This window comes from Vigna umbellata, chromosome 5, assembly GCF_029865625.1.
Source record: "Vigna umbellata cultivar VRB3 chromosome 5, Vumbellata_1.0, whole genome shotgun sequence".
NCBI classification, from domain to species: Eukaryota; Viridiplantae; Streptophyta; class Magnoliopsida; order Fabales; family Fabaceae; genus Vigna; species Vigna umbellata.
In genome coordinates, this window is record NC_142169.1 from 63,783,455 (window position 1) to 63,806,102 (window position 22,648).

The 22,648-nt window shown below is 32.5% G+C and overlaps 4 protein-coding genes and 1 long non-coding RNA gene across 5 annotated transcripts; 4 read left to right on the top strand and 1 right to left on the bottom strand.

Moving 5' to 3' along the window:
* Nucleotides 1–604: 604 nt before the first annotated feature.
* Nucleotides 605–4,272, top strand: LOC124848674 (protein ENDOSPERM DEFECTIVE 1-like). The gene is made up of 6 exons (XM_047326430.2): nt 605–1,677; nt 2,360–2,479; nt 2,830–2,946; nt 3,075–3,164; nt 3,563–3,670; nt 3,752–4,272. Exons 1-6 carry the CDS (start codon nt 730–732, stop codon nt 3,839–3,841), a joined length of 1,473 nt encoding a protein of 490 aa, XP_047182386.1. The 5' UTR covers nt 605–729; the 3' UTR covers nt 3,842–4,272.
* A 3,173-nt stretch (nt 4,273–7,445) lies between these two features.
* LOC124848649 (uncharacterized) lies at nt 7,446–10,213 on the top strand. Its single transcript, XM_088114814.1, has 4 exons — nt 7,446–7,766; nt 7,865–8,000; nt 8,101–8,268; nt 9,177–10,213. The coding sequence occupies exons 1-4, from the start codon at nt 7,579–7,581 to the stop codon at nt 10,110–10,112; spliced, it is 1,428 nt and encodes a 475-aa protein (XP_087970940.1). The 5' UTR covers nt 7,446–7,578; the 3' UTR covers nt 10,113–10,213.
* A 1,648-nt stretch (nt 10,214–11,861) lies between these two features.
* LOC124848655 (aspartyl protease family protein At5g10770-like) lies at nt 11,862–14,047 on the top strand. The gene is made up of 3 exons (XM_088115140.1): nt 11,862–12,020; nt 12,146–12,303; nt 12,515–14,047. The coding sequence occupies exons 2-3, from the start codon at nt 12,201–12,203 to the stop codon at nt 13,825–13,827; spliced, it is 1,416 nt and encodes a 471-aa protein (XP_087971266.1). The 5' UTR covers nt 11,862–12,020; nt 12,146–12,200; the 3' UTR covers nt 13,828–14,047.
* Nucleotides 14,048–19,399: 5,352 nt separating this feature from the next.
* Nucleotides 19,400–21,698, top strand: LOC124848621 (uncharacterized). Its single transcript, XM_047326345.2, has 3 exons — nt 19,400–19,544; nt 20,161–20,263; nt 20,460–21,698. The coding sequence occupies exons 1-3, from the start codon at nt 19,539–19,541 to the stop codon at nt 21,554–21,556; spliced, it is 1,206 nt and encodes a 401-aa protein (XP_047182301.1). The 5' UTR covers nt 19,400–19,538; the 3' UTR covers nt 21,557–21,698.
* On the bottom strand, nt 19,558–20,948 carry LOC148198798 (uncharacterized). The gene is made up of 3 exons (XR_015779794.1): nt 20,819–20,948; nt 20,618–20,717; nt 19,558–20,492 (listed from the first exon to the last, which is right to left on the bottom strand). It is a non-coding gene; the product is annotated as an uncharacterized LOC148198798 (long non-coding RNA).
* Nucleotides 21,699–22,648: the final 950 nt, after the last annotated feature.

Below are 22,648 nucleotides of genomic sequence, written 5' to 3' on the forward strand. Positions count from 1 at the left end.
AAATGTATATAGTTATTATTATTATAATATTAAAAAAAAACTACAAAAGATTATTGATGTATGGAGCATAAAAAATATAGAACGAATTAATTAAAAATATAATTTCAGAGGGGGAAAATCATAAATTTGTTAAGTAAAATAAAATTCACTGTGCACGTATTTGTTTTTGAACTAATGATGGAAGCCTGCCAGCCCTTAAGTTATATCAGAAGCCTCTCTTTCCATGTCAAAACCAAAACTTTAATCTCTCTAAAGTCACCTTATTCAATAATTACAGTAGTAAATAATAAAAAAAATATTTTGGTAAAAAAATTCCTACATTTTATTCTTCTACAAGATAAAATGACCATAGTTATACCACATACCCTTCATCACATGAACATTAACAGTCCTGTTTTATAAATGAACCAAAGGCCAGTCATAGCAGAAATCAGAAAGGCTCCTATCCCAAATAAATATGTTTGACGAGAAACAAGTGGCATTATTTATTACCCATTCCGAAACAACACGCAACAAAAACTAACATTAAAAAGAAAAAAAACTCTTTATCGAAATTTGAAATTAGAACCGTTACAACGTAAACACACATCCCCAACGGCTACTTCTCCTTCCATTCCAACCCAAACCCTTCCATCTTCTCCCCTAATCACTCAAAACTTCCGCACATCTCTTTCACACCCACCACTGTTCCCTCCCATAACTATCCACTTTCATCCATTTGGGGTTTCGATGGTGCAGGTTCAGATCATGCAAGAGGACAACTCCGATCTCACCGCCCCTCCGCCGCCTCCTCCACCCCCCAACCAGCGGCGGCCGAGGGTCCGAGAGGTCAGCTCCCGGTTCATGTCCCCCGCCGTGCAGCGCCGTCCCCGGATGGAGCCCGATCCCTGCGTCGACGAGAACTCCGAAACCCCATTTCCAATGGGATGTTCTGTCTCTCAGAGAAAACAACCACAACGTTCCATGAAGCTTTTCAAAGAGAACAACAACGGACACGAACAGGTTCCGCCACACCCTTCAAAATCGTGTTCTGGCAGAATCGGCAGCGGCAATTCTACACCTTGTGTTCCTAGGCCTGGCACTCCCACTCCCTCGGTTTACGTGTCTTCAAGGTATAGACTCTCACAACAACACCATAGTAACCATCACCATCATAGGTTTGCAAATGGCATGGCTTCAGCTGCTGAGAAATTGATGCAAGCCAGTGGGTTGAATCAGGTCAAGCCTAATGCTGCTTGCTCCAGTGATGATTCTGGGGTGAACTGCAGTGTTCAGTCACTTCCTGAATTGGGGGATAGGGATTTGTTGCTTCAGTCCAATTTATCTGTGGGTGAGATAATTGGGGGTAGTAATGGCGGGGATTTGAAATTTCGCCACCCTTCGCCATTGTCCCGGTCGGTTAATTTACCTTCTTCTGGAACTGAGAAGCAGCCTCCTTCTTCAGTCTCCAAGCAGCATGGGAATGGAAATCAGTTAGCTAAGTCAGGGGGGCTTAGTTTGCCTCCTGTCCCGCCTCAGAGTTTAAAGCCAGCAGTGGATGTGAGGAGAGGGAAGAAAGGGTCTGGTCATCAGGAAGATGTACATTCCCTTAGATTGTTATATAATCGTTATTTGCAATGGAGATTTGCCAATGCAAAAGGGCACACCACTATGAAGGCTCAGCAAGTAGAAAGCCAGGTTAGTCACCCTTCCACTTTCATATTGGTCAGTAAATTACAAATGTTATAGTGGTCGTGATGGTACAACAGAAAATTGCAATCATCTGGCTAGACAGTTTGTTTTTATGATCATGGTTCTTTGGAGTCCAGAGGGATAGAACAAGAAGAGGATACTTGGGAAGGTTGTTTTGATTGAGTTAGAAGGTGGACCACTGTTTTAGTTACACTGCAAAAACTGGACATGGGGTAATGCTAAAATGACATTGATTGTGTCGTGAAAGACATTGTTGCTAACTTTTTCCCCTGGAGCACCTTACATCACGAGTTAGTTTGTGGTTGTTGTGACTACTGGACGATGTGGCTTAGTTATAGTGAACAGCATAATTAAGCACCTTTTCAATTAGAGCATATTCATAAACTACTTCCACAAGTTCAAATAAGTTTTTCGAGTGCTTCCTTGCTTACCTGAGTATGAGCTGTCCATCACATCCTCATTTACCGAACATTTGAGTCTTGTTTTATTTCAAATTATATTTTTGCAAAATTGATATGGTCTTCATGTTGTAAGTCTTGGTATGAACTGCTCAGCAATTTCAGTTGGCTAAGATATATTTTATTAGCTTCAAGTATTTGACTATACTGTACAATTGAATCCGTTTCACTGATCTATTTGTTGTTTTTCCTCTTCTTGTTCCTTGCAGAAAGCACTATATTCTCAAGCAATGAAAATATCAGAAATGCGTGAGTCTGTAAACAAGAAACGCATAGAACTGGATTTTTTGCGGAGATCAAAGACTTTGACAAGTATTATTGAAGCTCAAGTAAGGCTACCAATACTTCTGAAAGCTTACTTTTATAAATTTGCATTCATGTCCCGAGAGCAATGTTTCCAGTCTGTGAAGAAAAGACAATTGTTTGTTGACTTCTTGTGGTATCTATATATGCCTATATTCTGTTCCTTCCTACGTAACCAACTCATGCAATTAGTATGTGTGTGTGTGTGTGTGTTGAAGTGGAATTAAGTAGATGATACCCATGAATTCCATAATGATGACATTTAGTCAATTGATCAAGGAGCCTTTCTTCTCTAAGTATGCTTTATGAACAATCATTTTAGTTACAGTAATAATCAGTTTCAGTAATTTGTATATTTCCTTGGATTAAATTACAGATTCCATATCTAGATGAGTGGTCGACTATGACGGAAGAATATTCAGTCTCGATTACTGAAGCAATTCAGGCTTTAGTGAATACCTCAGTGCAACTTCCAGTTGGTGGGCATGTTAGAGTATGATTTTTAATCCCCATCTCATGCTTGTTGTTGATTATCTGATGGTGTTTGTTTTCTTTTATAGTATGCTTATTCACGGGAAATTGTCTGCACGGTCAAACTCACAAAAATATATTATGCCACAGGTTGATGCAAGAGAGGTGGGGGATGCTCTTAATTCAGCATTGAAGATGTTGGAAACAATGATTTCCAACATCCAAAGATTCGTGCCCAAGGTGAGACAAAATGAAAGAATGGAGCTTTCTCCTTACTTTTTTTTTACTTAGTGATGTAGCCAAAAGGGTCTAGCAGTGTCGTCAAAATTGGGCTAGTAATTAAATCTCACTTCACTGTTTACTGGTTAAATTGTGGTTGAATGTGTAAGAGTAAAATATATATTTAATTTATGTAATATACCAAGCAATGAATTGATATAAATATTAAGAAAATTAAGTAAAATCTCTATATGTAATATAGGGTTGTGGACCAATTTGAACCACTTTTAATAACAATATGGGGTTTAAAAGATGAGGTTCTCTAAAACTTATGAAGAAAAATACACTTAAGAATACCCAGTTAAGTTAAATCGTACATAATGCATGTGGCACTGATAATAAAACTATGTCAAACTCAGGCAGAAGAACTAGATAGTTCTATTTCAGAATTAGCCAGAATTGCTGGAGGGGAAAGAGCACTTGTTGGAGAATGTGGAGATTTATTGTCAAAGACATACAAATCACAGGTTTGTCCTGCTCTAGTAATGGTTGAGTCGGGGACTGTTTATCTCCTGCAGTTTATTTCATATCTTGAAGCCAATTTTCAGGTGGAGGAGTGCTGCTTAAGGAGTCAACAGATCCAAATGCATTCATTTTTCCTTGAGAATAAGAACAAAAGAATAACAACCAAGAACTGATAACACAATTGAAAGTTAGTTGTGGAAGTCCTACCCACATCTAATGTTGATAGCTGATGAAGGAGCATCAACAGTACAAGACCTGCGGATTCATATATGTGTACACATTCTTTTTCCATTAGTTGAGAAAGGGGGAAGAAAGGAACATGATCATACGTAAAATTTGTTTTCTCAAGAAGTTCCACAACCATTGTATTCTTATCAATGTAAGTCTCAGGCTTTCAGCCTAGTCACCATCTCTTCCCCATTTCACACTCATAGGATGCCCCAATAATAGTAATAGGACACTTTGTCCTTGAATGAATGGAATGAAATGTTTGCAGAGTGGTGTTATTTCCTTTTTGCAGCTAAAACCACATTCATTCATACACACATGATGTTGGAAACCTTGTACTATATAATTAGTATGATGATTACAAAACTGACATTAATTACAAGTTCTAACCACCATGGTTTCTTACGAGTTTGATTTATAGTTAAAAAATTTACACACTCTCTATTTAAGTATTGAATATATATATTTCATATGTGTAACTCCATATTATTCCTATTTAATTCTTTATTGACGTTTTCAACTCATGTTTCTCTCTGTATATGATTGTTAAATCAACAAAAATATGTTTTTTTCTAACTTGACTTATATTTATGTGATGATTTAACTTACTGAGCTTTTAAATATTTATTATCAACCATAACATTCTCATAATTGAATTTTAACAATAGGATCTGAACTCATTTGTGGTCAATAAATAAAAAATGTAGCTATTATGAATTTCATGAAAAACAACAAAAGGAAAAGGAAAAAAATAATATGAAATTTTATACAGTCGGAGTATTACATAAACTTGCGTTTTTAGTATTACACCATAAATAATATATAATAGATATAAAATAGGATTTATACAGAAACATCACTTTAAAATGTACAAAATAACTTTGATTATTGAAGAAATTTGTGACGTATTATAATTCTTTTTTTCTTTATAAATTACTTAAAGATAGTTTACATAAACCATACTCTGCCATTTCAATTAAAAAGTGATAAAATTACTCTTTTTGTTAGTGTATATATTTTTTTATTGTAAATGAGTTTGTATTTTTATTGCTTATTTCTATCATTTTTTTATGGATTTTGTAATCAAATTTATAGTTTCCCTATTCACACACCTCTATTTTTCTATTACTTCTCGATACCAAAAACCAGAAAAAATGTTAATTCCTGCGTACTATTATTACTTTATATTCATACAGAAATGTTACATACATAATAATAATAATAAAATATGAAACGCTAAATTAATACTATTTTTTAAGACAACTTCAGTATTGTCAAGTAGTATTCAATAAAGTAGATAGGGTTAAAATAACCTTATTCGTCTTCCAACGAATACAATGCTCAAGAATAAAAGTGAGAAAACTATGCTCATAGAATTAATGTTTGAAGAACAAAGAGAAAACTTAGAAACAATTATAATGAAATAAGCTAATTCGACTGCTTTCCTAAGAAAGATTCATTATCGGTTATCCACATATCATTGTTCAATTGATTATTCTTTAAGTTTCAAATTAACTAAAGTACATTCTTAATTAATCTGAGGGTCATCATGTAGTTAACCAAAGTAGATTTTCAATCAAATGCAATACCTTTTTATATTATTGTCAATGAATTCAACCAAAGTACATTCTCAATCAAATTCTATTGTGTTTAATCATGTCTATTCTTAAATCTCCCAACCAAATTAAAAGTTATATAATCAAAGTAAATTCTCAATTATTTCCACCAATCAAACTACATTCTTAATTGATAGCAAAAACCTGTTGTTTAATAATATGAAAGTTCCTAAATTTAATCAAAGTAGATTCTCAATCAAACCTATTGAACTCATATGATATGCATGTAGATTTATGATGCAAAAATCATTGCTTTTAATATGATTGAGAGATGAAAGACATAGAAGATGAATAACTCAAATCAATAATAAAAAGAAACTAATTCATTAATTCAACTTAACCTCATAATCCATAATGAAATTACACTGGAATAGCCCTAAAAGCTTAGTCCTCCATGAATAGAGTGAAACACATGATGAAATAAAAGTGAGAGGAGTGATGGATGCTTGCTTCAATGGAAGAGTCTGAGAATAAATGAGTTATGATTTCTGTCTTTCCTAGGTCTCTTTGTATTGGCTTGATTGGGGTTGGACTCTGAATCTTCTATTGATAAGATCTTTTATCTTATATTTAATATCTTCCAAATATTCAAATATTTGATAATATCTTGTCTAGATTCAAATAGATTTGACAAATATTATTGTTACTAGTGGACTTTTAAGTCTAACTCAATCCCACAAAACCGGCTTGTAGGGTGAGGTTTGCACCTACTTAGAACTAAGAATTGGCCTTATCTTTAGTCGATATGGGACTTCCAACACACCCCTTCACGTCGAGGTATAGACATCTCGTGCATGATAGTAGAAATTGGGTGGTCCGATAACGGCCCGATAGCGGGTGGAATAAAATAATAAAATGCCTACTTAGAACTCGTTAGGATATGCTCTAACCATGACTCTGATACCATGTTAGTAGTGGACTTTTAAGCTTAACTCAACCCCACAAAACCGATTTGTAGGATGAGGTTTGCACCCACTTAGAACTAAGAATTGGTCTTATCTCTAGTCGATGTGGGACTTCCAACAATTATCTTTTTTATATTTATTGATATAGTTAAATAAGATAATTATTAACAATATCAAATAAAATATCTTAAGATATATTTTCTCCAAATTATCTTTTAAAATATCTAACATATTTGAACTTGCCGAAATCTCTTTTTATTTTATTCAAAATTGCACAAAAGTCCAAAAAATTTCTCTAATTGCACTTTAGCCTTTTCTTACTTTTCAAAATTGTAATTCAAACTTTTATTGCAACTTCATCAACAAACATTAGACTCTTTAAAATAATTTATGCAATTAAAATCACATTTTTAGCCTCTTTAATTCCCAAACCCGATAAAGCTATGTAAAATCTTATTCAAATCAATCATTTAAGCACAATTATTCCACTAAAATTTTGAAATTAAATCTAAAATGTGACCATAAATATACACTCATCAATAAACATCAATTAATTATTGTAATATGTACTTATTTTATATTTTTTTAATAAAAAAATTGCGTTATTAACTATAATATAGTAGTTATTTTGAAATCTACTGCTTACAAATTTAGTTTTGGTCAATTACAACATATAATCTATCAAATATTATTTGCATATTGGATAATACAGCTAATATCAACATTATCACCTACTAAAAGGCATATTGATTCCCTTAATTTGTACAACAAGATAATAAACCTTTTATTTTTCCCATAAAAGATAAAATACTATTTTTGTTTTTTTAAAATACATAAAATTCTTTAAATTCGTGTACTCTATAAAATTCTTTCTACAAAATACAAAACATAAACTATTAAAAAAATATTACATCATTACATAATCTTAATCTTTGTGCTTTTTTTGGCCTAAAGGTATTTTGAATTGAGTTGAATGCATCTCTTTAATTGTAATTACATATTACATATATCATATATAATTTCGTGAATCTGTAGGCAGTGGAAAAAGTACATCACCATCGCATCGACATCCCACATCGTTTCGTTTATCTTTCTTCTTTTTAGGGTTTTACGTTGTGCTTTGTTTCTGAAATCCAATCGTCGAAACAGTGAGAGAGAGAAATGGCGTTGAAATTTTTGAACAAGAAGGGATGGCACACGGGGAGTTTGAGGAACATAGAGAACGTGTGGAAGGCTGAACAGAAGCATGAAGCGGAGCAGAAGAAGTTGGAGGAGCTTCGCAAACAGATCCAGGAGGAGAGAGAGCGCACCGAGTTTCGTCTTCTTCAGGAGAAAGCTGGCCTCGTTCCGTAATTTCTCTTTCTCAATTCAATTCAATTCCTAATTTTCGATTCTTTAGGGTTTTCGTTTTTTTATTTCTGATTTCCTTGTTTCTGTTTGATTGCAGGCACCAGGAGCGGTTGGAGTTTTTGTATGATTCGGGATTGTCCGTCGGGAAATCTTCCAATTCCGAAGGATTCAAGGCACTTGAACAGTTGCCGAAATCCGATGGGACGGATGCGCCAAGCTCCTCTGCTTCTAAGGTGTGTTGTGAACTGCTAAGGTTTTTGTTTTTATTATGGGTAGGGTTTTTGTTTGCTGTGAATTGGTTTACTTATGATTGAATGGGTTTGTTTGCTGTAGGAGGGGGCAAGTGTGCCTGGAGCATTGTTTGAGGAGAAGCCTCAGTCTGCCAATGATGCTTGGAGGAAACTCCATTCTGACCCCTTGCTCATGATCCGCCAACGTGAGCAGGAGGCGCTCGCAAAGATAAAAAACAATCCTGTTAAGATGGCTATGATAAAGAAATCGGTAAGTCTTTTTATTCCTTTTTTTTATTATTTAAAATGAGATGCCATTGCCGGAATTAACAACTTAGGCGTGGATTATTGTTCCCTTTCATACCAGTTATGCTTATGCTTAAGATATGCTATTTTTGTTTTAAAAAAATTGTTTCGGGGGAACTGAGGAGGGGAGAGGGAAATAAAACCCCTTCAATATGAAAGGGGAGGCATAAGTTGCTGGGAGGGATTTTGGCCTCCTAATTTCCCTTGCCATGCAGTCTGAACTTCTAACCAAACACTAGAAGAAAGAATATCTTAATTTTAAAATTTCTCTCACATCTAGCTAAACACTGTTAAACGTGTGTTAATTTTTAAAGTTCCTCTCCCACCTAGTCTGGATCACATAGTAATGGACTTTCACTAGCAATAGGAAGAATAATCACTCGATCCATTTTCTATAATTTAATAATCCTTGGTTTTAGGGGGAAAACTACAGTAATCCATGTTCCTTTTGCAACCCTCTACTCCCCCCTGGCCCAATTTTTTGGATTATATTTAAGTATAGATGGATTGATTGGACTGTGAATAATGGATTACTTTCACCCTTGTGTGCAAACCTGAGCCCATAGCAGCGATGTAAGTGTCCATGCAATTTGAGGTTGTTGCCCTCTTTCGTAGTGACTTTTGCTTCTGTCTGATATTGGTGTATAATTCTATGAAATTTAAGAATTGCATTGCTTTTTGCTAACTCGTCTAGGCCTTTTATTTTTTCTTCTGTGATTAGCTGATTACGTTTAGATTTTGAAGAATCTTTAAATTGCGTTGACATGGTAGGATGATGAAAACAATTGTTATGGTTTACCTTCAGTAAGACCTTTTGTTTAATGTTGTTTCTAATTTAGGTCCTGTCTTAATAATGCCTGGTATTGTTGTTAGATTGAAGGAACTGATCACAAGGAGAAAGCACATAAAAAGGAAAAGAGGAAGAAACATCGTTCTAGTAAATCAAAGCATAAAAAACACTCTGATTCAGAAGATGACCCTACAGAAGGGAGGAAAAGAAGGACCGATAATGAAGATATTGACAACAAGCATAATAAGGCTCAATCTGATTCAGGGTATGAATCAGGTGAAAGAGAAAATAGAAGGAAGGATCGGTATGAAGACAAAAAATACAGGGAAAGATCACCCAGCCACCAACAGAGACAGAGAAAGGGCAAAGACTACGAAGAAGGTGCTGATGACAGAAATCATGGCAGGTCCAAGTCAGAAAGGAGTGTCTATGACGCTCAATCAAATCCAGGGTATGAAAGTGATGGAGGAAAGAGAAGGAGGAATCACTATGAAGATAGAAAATACAGAGAAAGATCACCCGGTCACCAACAGAGACAAAGAAATGGCAAAGATTACAAAGAAGACGGTGGTGACGGGAATTATAATAGGTCTATGTCAGAAAGATATGCTTCAGAAGATAAGTCCAATATAGATGCTCCTAAAAGCGGAGGTGAGCGATTTTCTGAAACAAGCTCCAATAGATATTCAGCTTCTTCACATGAACGTGGATACAAACGCAGAAACGTGGCTCCTAAGCTTTCAGAGGAAGAGCGGGCTGAGAAACTGAGGCAGATGCAATTGGCTGCCGAAGTGCATGAAGAGCAGAGATGGAAACGTATAAAGAAGGCCGAGGAGTCTGATGCACGTGAAGTAGTCCAGAGTAATAACGCTGGCGGCAAGAATTTCTTGGACAGTACTCAGAAAAGTGTGTATGGTGCAGGGGAAGGGGGAAGTGCATCTATAGCTGAGAGTGTTCGTCGTCGGACATACTATTCTCAAGGCAGGTCTGGTGGTGAAGGAAATGCATTTCGGCGATGAATTCTTGGTGTTTTCTTTCTTGGATTCCTTTGGTGTATAATATGTCAAAACCTTTTTAATTTCATTTAGATAATATATGAAGAATTCATGGTTCACTCTTTCATGATTCCAAATTTCTTATGTTTCTCTGTGATTTAATATCTTCATTTCTCGATGGGAAATATTTTAAGGTATGACATACTGTAATTTTATTATTATCCTCGTTAATTATGATATATTCGAGACATATTTATATAAAAAATTATATCAATTATTAAGTTCAAAATAAGTTTTCAATTTATACTTTAAAAAACTAAATTTAAAAGACCAACTTTCAATATGCTTTCATTCTAGATAAACTTATTTAATTTTAGGTTTTGTACTACTTTTGTATCAATAATTGACAATTATTTATGTGATTTCTCATTTTTTTTTCATATTGGATAAAAGGAGTTAATGTAGTTATTTTCTTTAAATTGGTGTTAAAAACCCCAAAAGGTGATAATGTAATTGACATGTGATATTAAATAATTGTTTATCCTTATTGAAATGGTAAGTAAATTTAGTTAATAAATCCATATATTTTTAAAATTGGAAAAATAAAATAGACTTTTTGAAAAAAACTAATTTGAATTTTTATTCAAAATTAAATAATTAAAATATATTTAATCTTATAAATGCAATTCCTTACAATAGCTACTCAATACATATTTAAATTGTCTATTACCTTATGATTTTTAAATTAAATAAATTATTTTAAAAAGTTTAATTTGATTCAACTAACTTTCATGCATTCAATTTTTATCCCAAAAAAACACTTCACTGGTCTACATCAAATACCCGGATCAGTCAACAGTTTCAATTTAACTAATGGTTCTATTTGAATCAAACAAAACTTCTTCCAATGGAAGATATACAAAGGCAGTGTACCCTAATGGCCCCAATGAACATAATCAAGGCAAAAAAAACCTTGATTTCTGGTTTATAATAAAAGAGAGTACTTTTGTTCTTATGTAGCAAGCAGCTAGTAGCTACTGATGTGATATGGCTAAGCACTCTTCACTATGCAACGTTTCCTCCTTGATTAATACTGTGGTACAGATTGCAGTTTCATGTCTCTTTCATCAGTTTTTTACAAGTAATAAGGCTTTAAATGAAGGCCAAATCATCATGTCATGTCAACTCCTACACTCATTGGAACTCTCATCAACAGCTAATTATGATTACACCTATCATTAATGAATTTCTGCCGACAAACACCTTGGTAACTAATATCTCATCATGGTATGGTATATTTTCAGATCTCATATTCTCTACTGTTTTTTCTTTTCCCTTTACTGAATATTGTTTATATTTAAAACATCAAAAATATTAAAATATTTTGAAGACACTTTACAAGGTAACATTTCATGCAGTTAAAAGTTAATAAATATAGCAGAGGCAGAACATGTTGGTCACAGTTTATGACCTTTTGATATCTTGCCTTATCCATTCTCATTCATTGAGCTAGAAAAGATAGAGCTTCACTATCAGAAATTTATCTTCAGCAAGCATGGTTATTCTTCTTCCTCTCCTGTTCACTTTTGCTTGGTTGAAGTTATGTGATTAATGATATTAACACTGTTATTACTGAAAAAGTATATGTAGGTGTAATGTAGGTGCTCAGTATTTAAGATACTGTTGTAACAACTTTAATCTATCATGAAGAATAATATTAATACCATAGGGTCATAGTGGACCATGTTTCTAGTTACTCCATTGTAATTCACGAGCTGTGTGAGCTCCTTGGGTTGGAGGACATTTAAAGCATTCACTATGCAGATACTGAAGGAAACTCCTTTGAACTTCTGCCAGCCTGCTATTTATTTTTGAGTGATTCCAAATCCTCGTATAACATCTTTCTATTACTTCTCCCACTTTCTTTCTATGGTAAATATCAAACACTTTTCATTTTCCTCAGACATTAAATGTTTTATTTTTTCATTTCATATTTTTATTATAAAAGAAAGACCTTTAAGAAATAGAGCATCACCCCTTGATCGTTTTTCTTGTAGGAAAAGTGTCGGTTTGGCTACAACTTAGACAAGAGTTAAAGCCATTCCAAAACCAATGTTGCAGAAGTTGCCAAGTGAGGTGTACAAGATGACCATCTTTTGGTTTCTGGTTTTCTCTGCACATCTTGCTACAGCATCCTCTGTTGTGGAAGTTCAAGGCATGCATTTCAGTGGCTTGTTAACCAGTTCTTGAGTTAGATTGTATTACTGCTGTCAAGTTTCCTTTTCTGTATAGATAATTTTGTTTTAGTTTACAAGAATATTACCTCTGGTGTCTATAAAAAGAAAGCAATCTTGAGTTTTGTTTTCAATATTATAATGAAATGATGAGTTTGATCATATTAACCTTACAAATAGTTCACTTTTCAGATAAGGATCCAAGGCAGAAGAAAGAGGGCATGCAGCTTAAATTGTACCATGTGAAAGGTCTTGAATCCTCTCTATCCACATCACCATTTTCATTCTCTGACATGATCAAAAAGGACGAGGAGAGGGTCAGATCTCTTCAATCCATACTAGCAAACAAGGAGGGTGTCAGCAATTCTGTCACCACTGCCTCTTCTGATAAACTAAAGGGACCTAACCTTCTGACCACACCACTGAAATCAGGTTTATCAATTGGTTCAGGCAATTACTATGTGAAAATAGGACTTGGGACCCCTGCTAAGTATTTTAGCATGATTGTTGACACTGGTAGCTCACTCTCCTGGCTCCAGTGCCAGCCTTGTCTTATTTACTGTCATGAGCAAGTTGACCCTATTTTCACCCCTTCCACCTCCAAGACCTACAAAAGAATTCCATGTTCATCCCCTCAGTGTTCCTCTCTCAAGGCCTCCACACTGAATGCTCCAAGTTGCTCAAATGCAACTGGAGCTTGTGTGTACAAAGCAAGCTATGGTGACAATTCTTTCTCAAATGGCTATTTGAGTCAAGATTTTCTAACCTTATCCCCATCAGAGGGATCATCAGCTTTTGTATATGGCTGTGGTCAGGACAATCAAGGGTTGTTTGGAAGGGCTGCTGGTATTATAGGTCTAGCCAATGACAAGCTCTCCATGCTTGCACAATTGTCAAAAAAATATGGCAATGCTTTCTCCTATTGCCTTCCCACATCTTTTTCTCAACCTAACTCTTCCCTATCAGGTTCGTTGTCCATTGGAACCTCATCATTGACATCATTACCGTACAAGTTCACTCCCTTGTTGAAGAATCCAAAGATTCCAAGCCTATACTTTCTTGGTTTGACAACCATTACTGTGGCTGGAAAGCCAATAGAAGTTTCTGCCTCAAGCTACAATGTGCCTACTATTATAGACTCTGGCACAGTAATTACAAGGCTACCTGAAGCTATTTACAATGCATTGCAAGAATCTTTTGTGAAGATCATGTCCAAAAAGTATGCACAAGCCCCAGGGTTTTCCATATTGGATACTTGCTTCAGGGGGAGTGTTAAAGGAATGGCAAGAGTGCCTGAGATTCAATTGGTTTTTCGTGGGGGTGCTGGTTTAGCACTTCAAGCTCATAACTCCCTTATAGAAATTGAGAAGGGTCTTACTTGTTTGGCCCTTGCTCCTACCGCAAACCCCATTTCCATTATTGGAAATTACCAACAACAGACATTTAAGGTAGCTTATGATGTTGCCAATTCCAAGATTGGATTTGCAGCTGGTGGCTGCAAGTGATCACAAAGCTAGCTAGCAAAGGGTGCAATTTGTCAGCGCTGTCTGCAAATATTTGCTTCAATAAAGGTTAATGAACTCTAATGAGGCATGTGCTGTGTATCTTAGTGAAAAAAAATAAATAAGAGAAATGAAAATTAAATGCTCATATGAAAATTGCAGTTGTGTTAGATTGAGTGGAAATAGTACTTTGAATATATATATTTTGCAGCTTCTTTCTATTTTTCTGGTGGGAAAAATATATATATTTAGTCAGTTTGTAATAGATTGAAAAAATGAGTAATGTAATATAATCTAAAAAATAGTTTTAGAGATCTAAACAAATTAAAAGCTGATTTATACTTGTTTATTTTATAATCTCCTTGAAAAAAGTTAGACAATCTCAAAGAGTTGTACTCATGTCTTCAATTCAAGTTTATGCTTAGATCTTCCATGGGGAACCTAATAAAGGTGTTGGTTTGAATAATTTGTATTGGTTTAGGTGCAATAGTGCAGTTGTGGCCTTCAATAATCTCATTTGGTTGTTGCCACCCATTTCAGCTAGAAAGAGGAAAAGAGATCAAAGTATCACAAAACAAATAATAATTCAAATTATCCTAAAATTGGTAACAATAATCCTACTATCCAAAACTATAAGAAATCATAATATAAATAAGAAATATGGTTTAAACTGGTGGCTGAATTCGGTATTAATATGATAATTAAAATCGATAGGTTAAAATCTTAGTAAGTAAGTCTAATGTCCCTTTCTCTATATGATTAAAAAGATGAAAACTTCGTATGATAATAAAATCCCTAATTCTCTTTCTCTAAACTTTAATAGACGTAGGTCAAATGTCCAAATAAATCCAATGCTCTTAAAGGATTTATTCTTGCGATTTTTTGCGACTCTTTCATAAGAGATCCCATTTCCTTTTCTGTCTCTAAAAACCATTAAAACGTAAGAAAAAAAAAATAAACAAACCTAATTCATTTTCAAACAATGGGACTGGAGAATACTTTTTTATTCTAAACATCATTTTCGAAAGGGAAAAACCCAATTAAGTGGTGTATATCCTTTAAAAAGTAATCAAAGTAAGTTATTGAAAAGGATGGAGTATGAATTTTTAACTTTAATTTGAATGAAATATAAAATGTAGTTGTAATTGAAATATGCTATGATTTTAGAGTATGTTAAAATACAAACAAAATCTGATAAAATAAAAATAAAAGATGAACATACGATTATATAAACATAAAATTTTATGGATAATTTTTTTTAAAATAGTATAAAAAACAAATCCGTAAAAAACGCAAAACTATATAATCTTTTTCAGACATACATTAAACCAAATTCTGATTCTTCAATAAATCTCCTCCATTTGGAAGCAATAAGTTCAATGATTTATCACATAAATTTTTTCATTATTCACGGTCTCTTTTTACTTTTCAGAAAATTGTACAATGAATACAAAAATATTCCTTAAGGATGAAATTTATGTCCTTATATAAACTTACTTTTGTACGAAGATGATGTAATTCACACATTAAAATTATCTGTGATATGATAACTTTATGCATCTCATGGAAATAATGGAGTTTTAGAGGTTTTGAACTTTGTATTGCTAAGAAGTCACTCTCATATGTGCATTAAAAAGTTCAAAATGGCTACATTATAGAGCAATTGTTGTTACTTGCTTTGCACATTTAAGAGGACCAAACATGTACAGAAATAAAGGAATATCACCTAATTTGTTTTAGTAGCATTTAACTGTTTAGTAATAGATTGAACCTCATTATTGAACTCAAAAGTGTTCTAATGCAAGTGCAAATTGTGTCCAAAAGCTAAAATATGAGATATTGGTTATAGAACAAAAAACTTAACTTTTGGAAGTAAATAGTGTGGGAATATAAGTGTGAGTCTAAATCCCACACATTAGATAGAAATGAGAAAATAGAGCATTATATAAAGGTGAAAGACTCATTAACCCATTGATTTAAAGTTTTGGGTAAAGAGTAGTGTCAATACATTATATGGTTGGACTTTAATGTTATAGATGTTTGTGTCTCACAACCTCCTTCTTGTTAGACCCAACAAATAGAACATTCTAATTCAAGTGTTTTAACGTAACAAGCTTGAGAGTAAAATTATCCATATTACCAAAATCTAATAAACAAATTGTATAGTTAAGATTTAAAAAAAACGTATTGATAATGGATGATTGATGTTTACATGTAAAATGATTATTATTCTCATTTATATAGTACAAATTAAAATAGATGAGATAATATATTTGTAAATATAACACCATAAATCTAACAAATTTTACTATAAAGTAAGTTTAAATTTAATTCACATCACAAAATTAACTCATATGATGATAATAATTTTTATTTATATATTATAAATTAAAATTTAGATTTAATTCTTGACATTTTTTTCAATTAATGTGTACTAATAACTTTGTGTATTAAAAATCAACAAAATTTTAATTTAATTCAGATAATAAAAAAATAAAATACTTATAAAATGTATTTTAATATTGTTGAAACGGTTGGGTTTAATGAGGAGGAAGTTCAGACGTCACAAACACCAATGAGAGATAAGTCCAATCATACAAGGGATTGACATCACTCTCTATCCAAAATCTTAATACAATGAATTAATAGGTCATTTATATTCAATGTGAGACTTAGAGTCACTTAGATTCCCAACTGTAAGATTAGATTTTTAGTTTAATGTAACAATTTAAAAAGCATAATTCTATATGAATGTACATTTATACTTATAATATTTGTTTTAGTAATTTTCAGGCTCTTTTAGTAAAAAGACTAAATCATACATATTATAATTAGACTTAAATGCTTATTTCGTTGGCATGTTAAGAAGACACTTTTTATCTCTCTCATATGCTCTCTTTCTTTCACATTTTTCTCTTTCTTTTCTATTTCTCTCACCATTAACTACTTGCCACCTTTTTCTCTCTCTAACACCATTAAAGAACAAAAAAGGTGCTTCAATTCCTCATAGTGCAAAAGAAATAGCAAATCTTTATTTTTTAAACTCATTATTTTAATTTTGACAAGAGGATGAAACACAATTATTTTCTTAGAGCATTAATAATATATTTAGTTAGTATTTATAAAGTTAAATATTTTTTATTATGTATTTTAATTTGAGTGATTACTTAAATTTTAAATATTTTACATTTTTTAATTCAGTCAATAAAGTTTGATTTTATAATCAATTAATACGACCTACTATTATTTTTTTTATTAAATATTTAAAAATTTTGTCATTAATTAAGATAATCTGAATGTTTGATTTTACTTTCAAGATATAACACTGCAAATTTCAACAATAAGAAAAATAAAATTTTAAAATCTTGATTATTTTTCTAAAAGGTGGGATGATTTTATTTTATAAATTAAACTGTAAAATAAAAATTAGCATATACAATTACAATATATATATATATATATATATATATATATATATATATATATATATATATATATATATATATATATATATATATATATATATATATATATATATATGGGGTTTGCTAACGCGCGTACGCCTGTTTTTCAGTTGGTACATTTTAGCAATGTGTACCAGGTTTTAGTAGACAAAAATATCCTTATATATCATGGATTCTAAGTTTTAAGGTTAAGGGTATTTTAATAATTTTCATTCTCAAAACTAAAAAAAAAAAAAGAAACCCCCAAACCCTTACTCACCTCTCTCATTCGTTTGAGGGTTTGGGGGGTTTCTTTTCTTTTTTTTAAGTTTTGAAAATGAAAATTATTAAAATACCCTTAACCTTAAAACTTGGAATCCATAATATATAAGGATATTTTTGTCTACTAAAATCCGGTACACATTGCTAAAATGTACCAACTGAAAAACAGACGTACGCGCGTTACCAAACCCATATATATATATATATATATATCGACAAAGATAATTAAAATTTTAAAATTTATTATAGTTAATATTTGAATTTGTAATATTATACACAAAACTCTAAAATTAAATGGTGATTGAATAGTATACTATCAGACAACTATTAATAGTACAGTCAACTATTATTCCAATCCTAAAATTTTGATAATCTTAAATAATACCGTTAAATAAGTGATAGAAAGCTGAAATAATATGATTCATTCATTTGATCAGTTATACTAGGTTGAATACGAGGAAAGTGATTATGCAATTTCAAATTTACATGGAATAATATGAATGAAAGTGATTCATTCAAAATTAAAATAAAGATTTGCTATTTCTTTTGCACTATGAGGAATTGAAACACATTTTTTGTTCTTTAATGGTGCAATTTATGATACTTAATGGTGACAAGAAGAGCAGAAGAGAGAGAAAAAGATACAAGAAGAGAGTAAAAGAGAGAAAAAAAGTGCAACCAAGTAGCCTGAAGTTAAGGTCGTTTCTATCAACTTAATAGATAAGACTGAATTGATACCGAAAACAAAAAACCAAATGTCTACATTTTAAAAACTGAACATAAATTCACCTCACATGGAGACGAAGTAAGTTAAGCCTTATAATTATTACTTGATTGACAAATTTACAAATAATAAAAGTAAACATAAATAACATAATTCTTTCTGACCTTAAATATTATTAAACCTTAGTACAACGGGACGTTCATAAGATATTTTTTTATTAAAATATTTCAATATAAAAATTTAAAACTCAATATTTATCATTCTTTGTTTTGTTGTATTTAATTTTATTTTTTTATTCAAATGTAAAACTTTTAACTCATTATTAATTTTTATACTTTTATATATAAGTTACGTGATTATATCTTATAGAATTATTCAGTTTTCCTATATGATATGAATAATTTCTAATCAATTCTCTAAAATAATGTTATTATAGTCTGGTAAGTTTCACATTTGGTAACCTTTTTTTCGCTAAACTACACCTCAATGCATCTTACAATGGGAAGACTAATATTCAATAAGTCAAACTTACTTATTTACACAAAAAATGCTTTAATTATTTGCAAAAACTGTCAGGTCTTTTCTTTTATTTTTTAAAATAAATAAGTTTTAATAAAAAATCTTCTGTTATCTTTTATACATATGTAGAAAAGAAAAAACTGAGTCAATGGTTCTATACAATAGAATGAGATTATGTGATGCAATACTTCCAACCTCCCTCAATGTATTCAACCTGAAAACTGAGACTTTTTATTTTTTTAGTAAAAAAGTTATTTACTCTTTCAGTTTTGATATGATTAAAATTGCTTTCATGGGGCATAGTAACTGTAACATGAGACAGTGACTGGTTAATTTAATTAAGAATTAGCTAATGATGTATGAACATGAATTAGTTTAGTTTGGGTTTGAGGGTCTACAAGGGACCCATTCTCTGCTGTCCAAATTCATTTTTCTCCATTGATGGTAACATGCATTTGATATGGTAGCAGCACAACACGTTGCGTTGGCCACACTGCATGGCACTACACAAAGACTATGGTACCATTATTTAATTCAAGTTTTAGGTGCAAAATTCAAACTTAAAATTTCAAATTACTGGTGGGGTCCACCCATATTTGATTGTCAAATGATATGTCTGTTGCAGCCTCTCATGCTGACCATATCTGCAAAGTCCAAACCTTGAATGAAATCAATCCAAAGGGAATGCAGAATTCAGAATCAGAAGAAGAATTGCAGATGAACAACTGCTGCATCCAAATCCACTAATGCAAGTAAGTTGTTACATACGACATTAGGACATTATTTGTTTTTGTTAATGATCATGGTCAGTGATGTTGACAGAAAAGCCGTGCATATTGTTAATCTATGTTTGGTATTTGTATATGGAGAGAATCATCTTTTGCGCAAAATCCGGATAGAAAATGCTGCTGACATTGAGCATTGTGCAGTGAACATAAATTTATGCATACATGGCAAAGACATTGCAGATGGTATCATAGCACTTTCTAGACCTTAAATAAAGAATGATTATGTTTGATTCTCCAACTTGGTCGTATTACCACCAATTCACAAACAGTTTCCAGATCTCAAGTTAACAAAATGAAGGCTGGCTCCACTTGTTCACTCTTAGCATAACCTGCCACAACTAAAAAGACATGGTTCCAGCAAAATGGAACACTATGATCAGAGGCCAGTATTTAAATTTTAGACTATAGGGCTGTTCATTGTAAACCTAGTCAAATGAGATAATTAAATATCTGGTAATAAAGATGCGCCCTAGTGTATTGCTGGATTTTGCTTTTCATAGCTGAAAAGTGAAAAGTCTTGATGTCTAAAAGTGCTGTCATGCTGGATTTCAATTTCATCATATAAAGTTTCTTGTTTCAGGTTCTTATCGTTTCTTGTATTATCAGAGGGACTATAGGGATTCAACCTCAGAGAATTCGTCGATTCAACACTTGTGTGATATTTTGCAGGTGCAAAACTACTGGTAAGGATTTCCCATGTAATTCTCTAAACTCTGGAGTTTGCTTATTTTATCTCCTTACATACTATAAATAGATGCCATTCAGACAACTCACATTTCATGTTCTCTAGGAATTTGATTCTATTTGTGTGAATTTCCATTTTCTATGTAGTGATTTATGCTACTCTTTGTTGCTTCTGTCTCCTCTTTTCCTTGTCAGGTGTGCCTTATCTTTATTCCATGGGGTGTTTTTCTTCAAAAGTGATAGCAAGATCAATTAGTTTCCATGAAGAGAGAAAGAAGAGATCACAGAGAGCAAGTAATGGTATTCCACTGTTGGAAGATCTAATAATCTCCTCTGGTGGCAGTGATCAGTACCTAGCTCTTGTCTGTGCAGCTAACACAGTATCCAACAAACTGCACTCTGGGAATCTTAGTTCTAACACATCCTCAAAACTTGCCATTGAGCCTGCCATTTCTGAAACCATCAAGAATTTGAAGCCTGTATCAGAAAGACTAGTTCAAGGAGAAGGGAAGAAAATTGAGAGAGAGAAAAAGAACAGGTCCAAAAGTTGGCACCAGTTTCCAGAGCATATTGTGCAGTCTCTTGCTCAGGAGAACTCATCTGGTTTTGATGATAAACATGACTCCAGTTCTAAGGGTGCTGCACGTAGTAAGAGTTTTCACACAGTGGAGGAATATGATGATATAGTTGAGAAAATATGGTCAAGCAAGTGTCATACAAATCAACAAAGTGAGTTCAATGATGAAGAAGATTCTGGTTCAGGATCAAATACAACTCACCACACTGATTATGCAGTCAAGAGCATGCAAGTACCAAGCTTAATAAAAAAGCATTCATTGAAAGAAAGAAAAATAGTGAAGGAGAGCAAGAACTTGATTACAGCAGCATCAGAAAGCAGCACAGAAGCTCCAACTCCAAGTCCTAATAATAAAAGTAGCATCATTGAGAAGGGAAATAAGAGAAAAGCTGTGGCAAAGAGGCTAGAATCACTTAGAATCCCTTCCAGTGTTGAATATCCAGCCATTGCTAGTCTTAGAGAATGGCTTCCCAAAGGTGGAATATACTCTCCTGGATCCTATGTCACCCCAAAATTTGGTAGCTATTCTATAATGGATATCAGTAATGCAAATGAGTCCGGTGAGGATTCTATATTCAGTCCAGAGTTGGTGTCTGCTTTTGAACACTGTATGAAGAAACTTGAAGCAGAGGAAGAGAACATTCTGAAACAAATTGTAGAGCATGTGGATGAAGAAAGTGAAGCAAGCAGCACCATGAAAGAACACTATGCATAAAAGTCACACTCATACTTCAGGTGAATTTTGTTTATAAAGGATAAATAGCAGATAATGTTGCCATTTCTACTCCTCAATATCGTTCACATCTTCAATGTCTGTGCATGTGAATTTCCAGTTCACATATTTTCATTCGAGAGTATTTTGGAAAGAGCTGCAATAATTTTTATGACAGTCAATCTAAATTTACGTTCACAGTTATAAAAATATTGGACAAAAAATTTCATTACCAACTAATTTACAGTGTTTTTTTTAAAAAGTTTTTTTTGAAATGTCCAAGGTCTTATAAATAATATAATCTTTAGTCAATGTCATTCCATTTCTGTTTCTTTTTTGTGATCGTCAAATTTCTTTTACTTATAACTAAAAAATGCAGATGGTGACGGCATCAGCATTGCTACACCTCACAGTATGATAAAATAAATATTTACGGGGACAACAGATGAAGCTACCAACATAATTTGTAAAGGACAAAAAGTTTGAAAATAATAAAAGAAAATTACAAAAACTAAAAAAAAATCATCATATTTGAACACCTAGATTTTTTTTATAGGTGTTTTCTTTTACCTAAACTTTAACCTCGTTTAAAGTAGTACCTTGTCCAAATAAGCATTTAAAAAAATTAGTAAAATCATATATATATACACACACACACACACACATTAATCAAATGACTTTTTTTCGTGGATTACAAATCACAATATTTAACTTATTGTATAATGTTGTTTAATACTATGTTTAAAGTTGAGTTGAAATTTTTTTTTTATTAAAATCAATCATCATAATAAATAATTTTTGAGACTAAATTAAAAAATCTCTCAAAAAGTAACATTAAATCTAAATATAAAAATACAACAAAATAATCAAAACACAGCATGCGCCTAAAAAAGTAACTAAATATTTTTCTCACTGTTTTTTCTAAAAACTCTATGTTTTTATCATTTTTATGATAATCATAAGAACACCAATAATAACAAAAAAAACTCTTTAAAGAGAGAAAAGAGCGAAAAAGCTTTCTAGATGAAGCCTCCAATGTTGCCTTCATATATTACTTTTGCCTGCTTATATATCCCAATTTAATCCACACAGGGT